Source organism: Glycine max, chromosome 7, assembly GCF_000004515.6.
Source record: "Glycine max cultivar Williams 82 chromosome 7, Glycine_max_v4.0, whole genome shotgun sequence".
In the NCBI taxonomy this organism is placed as follows: domain Eukaryota; kingdom Viridiplantae; phylum Streptophyta; class Magnoliopsida; order Fabales; family Fabaceae; genus Glycine; species Glycine max.
Window position 1 is genome coordinate 7,745,379 of NC_038243.2, and position 7,107 is coordinate 7,752,485.

The following is a 7,107-nucleotide window of genomic DNA, read 5'->3' on the forward strand; positions in this document are numbered from 1 at the left end:
GTTCACAAACACAAGTAAATAACTTACAAAAAGTTTGATGCCAACGTATTAACAAAACCAGCCCACTTCCAACAACCTAAAAATTGACACATGAGCAACAATGGAAAACAAGGTTTGATGCCAATCCATTTCCAGCACTATAGCTGAATAAGCAAAAAAAAATAAAAATGAAAGAATCGAATTGTGTTATTTTGTTGTATACCCTGATAAATACAATTCAAAAGATGATCATATGTAAAAATGGGAAAAAATCATTGTAATTGGCAAGTCTCTCCAAAGATGTCAGTAAAGCAATCAACTGTGACATTGGTAAGAAATGAAGCATATATAGATTTATACAAAAGATAAAGGAAGAAATAGTTGCCAAGGATCAAGAGCTTCCACTGAAACCTTGACTGTTCTTCATCTTTCTCATTTCCATTTCCCTTGTCGTTTGGCGGCTCTGTGCTTCACTGCTTGAGCCAGATGGGTTTAAACCATACTCACTTGTAGCTGCACTGTACTCACTGCTTGCACCATATTCCTGAGTTCCCAATGCCATTTTTCTGAACTTTTTCATGTCTTCCTTGTACTGTGCAGTGTCATAATCTGAGCTTTCATGAGAACTGTACATTGTGCTGTGTCCAGGTCTAATTCCTTCGTTAAGATCTGCTAGAGAGACATCTCCTTCCAGAGCGCGAACAACCTGTAGTTTGAGGTATTATTATCAGAGTCAATAGACAAATTCTCTCCCCCATATTGCATGATCATGTTCTCAAATCACAGGCCAATTCAAGATTCTTCATTCTAGATATACCAATACAAGACATTATACTGCCCTATGACACTTAGCATATTGATACTTGACAAATGACAACAAACTTCTTTAATTTACCTGGCTCATCCTTGGTCGACGCTTTGCCGAATGACGAATGCAAGCTGCAGCAGAAGCCACCATTCGTGCCATCTCATTAGGATCATAGTCATTCTGGAGCCTTGGGTCAATAATAGAATCAAAATCATCCTCTTCCAAAGCTCGTGTGAGCAAAGGCCTAGCCTGTGATTATAAAGATGGTTTTAGTTAAGAGCTTCTCTGTGGCACAATGTTCAAGAAAAAGAAAAACAGAAACCTCTCTATTGCATAAATGTATACACATTATAAGTTCATAGTTACAAGTGATAATCAGGCCCAGAAACAAGGAGCGCCATAATACTTACCCAGTCTACCAAACTATCCTCCATGAAAGTTTGATTTTTATCGACAGGCCGTCGTCCGGTTATTAACTCGAGGAGCATGACTCCGTAGGAGAAAACATCTGATTTGTCTGTCAGTTTTCCACTAGAAGCATATTCTGGAGCCAAATACCTGAAAGTAGCAATTCATGCATGACTCATGAGTTTGAAATACAATGCCAAACAACAAAATATGAGACAGCTTATTGTTGTTGGTTTTACTTAATCAACCAAAACTGACAACAATAAACACATGGTACAGCACAGACACAATATTTCACTTTAAAAATGAAAGTTTGAGGTTTTGAGCTATGATGTACCCTCTCTATTTCATGTCATTAAAGAATAACATAATAAATTACTTCAGCTCTTAATAACAGATTAATGAACAAACAACTTTTCATTATGATATCCAAGGTTTTTGAGAAGATACGTAGAAGGAAGTCTGTTCCTACCCAAAAGTCCCCATCACTCGAGTAGAAACATGAGTATTGACATCAGAAGAAAACTTTGCAAGACCGAAATCTGCAACCTGTCAACAGAAACAAAGGTCTTGTTACTAAACAATTCTATCACGACTTTACATAACATTTTAAAGGTTGCATCACCACTATATAGAACAATGGAAGTTGTTTTATCAATTAGAGGGCAATGAACAGTTGTTATATCAACTTTTGCAAGTGTTGGTAAGACCCATAACAGAACAACACACCTTTGCTTCAAACTTAAAATCCAGAAGGATGTTGGCAGCTTTGATATCACGATGGATGATCTTAGGATGACCTGGACACACAGAAAATCAAAATCAACATTTAGGTTGACATAAATTAATTACAGTTGAAGAAATAAAAGTCAAGAGTACAAACATACAATCTTCATGAAGATACGCCAGTCCCTTAGCAGATCCTAAAGCAATTCTTAATCTTGTGGGCCAATCCATGGTAGGTCGCCCTCTTCCTGCAGTGCAAATAACCATCAAAACCGCTTCCACCAAAAGCATTATGCCACAATAATATTGGTAGTTGGTGCCTAGCCCACTTTCAGCAGAAAAGATGGACCAACTAAACAGAATTTTGAAAGGAATCTTGTGATAGAAAGCTAAAACCAGAGGTACAAACCATGCAAATGGAATTCCAATGTGTTGTTGGGAACAAATTCATAAACAAGCAGCCTCTGGGACCCAGTGATGCAGTATCCAACCAAAGAAACAAGATGCTTGTGATGGACACGGCTAATTATCTCAACTTCAGCTTGGAATTCACGCTCCCCTTGCCCACTTCCAGCCTTCAATTGCTTCACTGCCACCTCCTTGCCATTGGGAAGAATTCCCCTGTGCACATATCCAAATCCTCCTTGTCCAAGGAGGTTGGCATCAGAAAAGCCATCAGTTGCACGTGCCAACTCCTCGTACGTGAACGTGCTCTTAGAGAATCCCAATGCAATTCCTGGCGAAGGAGGAGGAAGAAATTCACCACCTGAATAGTTTGATCCAGACCCACCACTGCTGATGATGAAAGGAGGCGGTGGTGGGGGAGGCTGAGCAGCATAAGCCGGTGGAGCAGGTGGTGGCGATGGCTTTGGAGGCATCATTGAGACCACATGATCTTGAGGAGGGGGAACATTGTGTTGCCATTGACGTGGGGGACCACCATATGCATCATCTAACAATCGTGAAGAAAACAGCATGAAATGAGTAATTATCATTAGACTAGAATTGAATACATTTGAACATCACCAAAAGACACAATGTAAAGAGCCGTTCATTTCTTCAAGAATTAGAACAATATCTAATGATTGTGAAAAAATCAACATGAAACGAGTAAGGGTATGTTTGGATAAACTTCTCTCAAGTTAAAATCAACTCAGGCAATTCAGCTTTTTATAAAAACTCATCTAAACTTTTCAAAAATTCATTTTGCCTTCTTGTTTTCTTCTCTAAGTGCTTATAGAGAAGTTTATCCAAACAAAGCCTAATTATCATTAGACCATGAATACACCATTGAAAATCATAAAAAGACACAAAGTGAGGAGCCATTCATTTCTTCAAGAATTAGAACATAACTTAACTACTAAGAAAAAATCTAAAACAAATAGTAACATATGAAAATACAACCAGCTAGCTTTACATGGATAATAATGTCAATGTGTATCATAAGCAACGAGATTCAGCAAGAGTCAAGAGAATCAACTAAGGGATTGAACATTGAAAACATCTTGAAATTACATATAATTTACTCGAACCTTAAAAATTAAAAAATTAGCAAAAACATGCCAGGCTTTTTCACTAACATTAGATCAAAGGTGAAAAACAAAAAGAACCTTTTGTAGCTAAAGCTCACTCACCTTTAGGTCCCCGCGGCGGTTGCGGCGGCGGAGCATAGTACTCTTCATCACGTCTTCTCTTCTTCTTCCGGCAACATATGCAGAGAATGCTCAACACAAGAAGAACCGCCACAGCCCCAACGGCGATTCCCACCACCACACCGGTCGAAATACTCGACGAGGAAGACGACGGAGTGGTCGGTCTCGATCCGGACGGAGGAGAGGGCGAGCTCCGGGACGGTGGACTCGGAGTGCTGCCGCCTCCGCCGCCACTGGGAGGCGACGGCGGCGAGTGCGATGGCGGCGACGGCGGAGAAGTCGATGGCGGCGAAGTTGACGGCGTGGTTGGAGTGGACGGTGGAGGAGAAGCAGAAGGAGTGGACGGTGGAGAAGCGGAGGGAGTCGCCGGAGGGGGCGAGGAAGGAGTTGACGGAGGTGGCGAAGAAGGTGTCGCCGGCGGAGGAGACGACGGAGTTGCCGGCGGAGGTGACGACGGAGTTGCAGGCGGAGGTGACGAGGGGGTCGAGGGAGGCGGAGCGGAAGGTGTGGCGGGAGGCGGTGCGGAGGGAGTTGACGGAGGAGGCGCGGTGCCGTTGGTCGGCGGCGGCGAAGACGGCGCGGGGGCAGTTGACATTACCGAGAATGATTACAGAAAGAAAAATGTGAGATTGAAAAAGAAAGAGAAAACCTTAAGAAAGCGAAGAATAAGGTTTTATGTTTGTTTCTCTCTCTAAAACAACGGTTCAGAGAGAGGGGACAATGGAGCATGGTCTGCTTTGGTAGAAGCGTTTTATCTGACAAAAAACCCTGGATTCTCTTTCTCACCTATCAACCTTTGAACCTCTTTCTGTCTAACACTGTCACTGTTTTTTCTTTTTCTTTTTTTACATTTTATTTCAACTTATTGCTTCAGCCAACCAGCCAAGACAAAACGGGTACCGTGGGACCCACACCAATGCCCCTCGGACACTTCTTCTTACAATTCATTTAATTACTAATTAATAAGTAGTAATTAGTTTCCACTTATTGTTACTATTTCATTATTATTACTCGTTTTGATTTTTTTCTTCTTCTCTAACTTCATGTTTTTTTTTTTATTATTTTAATATTTTGCTGCTCTGTCCGTTTGCTCATCATTGGTCCATTGCGACGGTTGCTTTTTTTTTCTTTTTAGGAATTTGCTTGATTATTTGCATTTTTGTTTGCAATTACTTTTTTTCATTGACAAGTACTATTTTGATTTTTAAAGAAATTAAGGTTATGTTTGAAGTCATTTTAATTTTAAATTTCAAAATTTTTAAAAACTTGCAATCCTCACCAAGGTTTTTCTACGTGTTTTGATGCAAAAATGTTAATGGGATTAGTTTTCTTTGGAAAAATAGTTTTATTTAATATTTAAACCTTACCATATAGGTGTAACCGTGTTCCCACTCACATGACAATTGCAGACTCAAATATCGTAAACAAATAGTATCACTTTTAATTAAATAAATTAAGGTATGTTTGAATTCGGTATTCAACCGTTAAGCACACTCTCCGCTGCAAAAAGCGAACTAATAAATAGAAAATAGCTATGAAAGGTCGTGATCCGCAGCATGTGCAATCCTTGTACTTTCACAAATTATGAAAAATCAATTTAGAAAAGAAAATAAGTGTTAAAATTCATAACGTGTTTCTTAATTAACGCCGCAATTACAGGCCTTGAGCCATGAAATCTAAGAAGATTGAGGAAGTATCATATGGAGTGATTTAATTGTGTTAATGTTCATATCATATTAAGAGTTAGGATATTATGAATGTATGCAGTTTAGCATTAAATTGTCCTTTCCATTAATGATTTTAATCGATATTTGCAATTACTACTTACCAATATTAATAAAGATCAAGAGCCCATACTTTGATTTCACCCAACAAATTCAGTTGGTACTTAAATGCAAATAATAGAGCATCACTATGACACTATGAATTGCTGATAAAAAAAATTAGGATTTTGTTCTTAGATTAGGATACTAATTAAGAAACTAAAAATAAATACAAATTATAGGAAACCATAAAAAAATCACGAACAACCTAATTTTTTGTTTTTTTGATAAAAATATTTTTATTTCAAGTTTCTTTATCAATACTCTTAAAGTATTGATTAGTATTTGCCAAAAAAAAAAACTATAACACTATGACCCCATTTGATTTGCTTAATTTTAAGGGACAAAACAAATTAATTTGTTCTCCATTTGATCTGTAAAACTGGTTCTAAGAAGACAAAAATTAAAATTTCTGGATATAAAAGCCAGTTGTCTGAACTCGTTTTTATTATAAGGTTATCCTCTTATGATTGGTTAATTGTAACTGAGTCAAAGATTAGGTAACCCGTTTTATGTATATATGCAGAAAGACTAATTAAGGTTTCTTAAAAAAAATTAATATTGTAGTTGTTACTCTAAGTAAGAGTTAAAGTGACCAGCTGGATAACAATAGCAAACAACGCGACAAGACATGGACATCATTACTCATAATATTAAAAAACAATAACATTCGGACTTGTAAAATTCAAAGATAAATTGTATTTAATATGAAATTTGAATCATGACACAAAAAACATGTTATTGTTTTTTTGGTAACTAGTGAGTATTATAAAAAAATAGTGTATATATAATAATTTTTTGGTAACTAGTGTATATATAATTTAACTCAAATTCAAAACATCCGTATTCAAATATTATCCTTTGCTCAGGGTACTATGTAGAAATAAAACACCTTACAAAAGCGATGATCGTGATTAGTTCATGTTATAACTTGGTTATTCTTCAAATATACAAATGGCAAATACAGTTTCTCTTACTGTTTTGTGGTCATTGAATTATTTTAATATTTTTTTTATCGCAGTTATGAAACAAACGTGTATATATATGTGTGTGTTAGAACTAAATTAAAATTACACACATAAAAAAGTTAGATTCAAAAATCTTTTTTAGAAAAACTAGTAATATATACGTACTTCACCCAAATATAATAAACTAGATAGAGTTTTAAAATAAGATTATAACTTTTTTGTAAATACACCTGACTTGGTAATGAGTTAATAAGTTTTATATTTATTGAAAAATAATTATTTATTACTTTTCATTTTTTATGAATATTAACTTTTTAAAAGTTATATTTATTTTTTCTTTATATTAGTTTTTTTAGTCTTCTTTCTGTTTTTTTTTAATTTTTCTTCTTAAATTTGAATAGTTTTTGTTTTTATTTATTTAATGTGAATTAACTATATATTTCATAATTTTTAGAATTTTTATTTATATTCTGGATTTTACCTAAATTAAGAATTAGCATGTTTCCAAAAAAAATAGCATGTAACCAAAAAATTAAAAATAAGCATATAATAGCCAATATTATATTCTTTTTTTTTTTTGCAAGCCAATATTATACTCTCTTTTTTACGCTAAGCGAATATTATACTTAATACTCGCTAAATTGATATGATCTTATATTAATGAGTGCTACGATAATGTCTTTTTTTTATTAAAAAAAAAAAGTGCTATGGTATTGCATTTTCATTTCCTGCAATGATTACAT

At 35.6% G+C, this 7,107-nt stretch overlaps 1 protein-coding gene across 1 annotated transcript; it reads right to left on the minus strand.

The window, feature by feature from the left end:
* Positions 1-237: 237 nt before the first annotated feature.
* Positions 238-4,400, minus strand: LOC100781944 (proline-rich receptor-like protein kinase PERK1). The gene is made up of 8 exons (XM_003528861.5): positions 3,556-4,400; positions 2,331-2,873; positions 2,083-2,169; positions 1,925-1,995; positions 1,668-1,744; positions 1,198-1,345; positions 875-1,036; positions 238-685 (listed from the first exon to the last, which is right to left on the minus strand). The coding sequence occupies exons 1-8, from the start codon at positions 4,166-4,168 to the stop codon at positions 371-373; spliced, it is 2,016 nt and encodes a 671-aa protein (XP_003528909.1). The 5' UTR covers positions 4,169-4,400; the 3' UTR covers positions 238-370.
* Between the last annotated feature and the right edge of the window lie 2,707 nt (positions 4,401-7,107).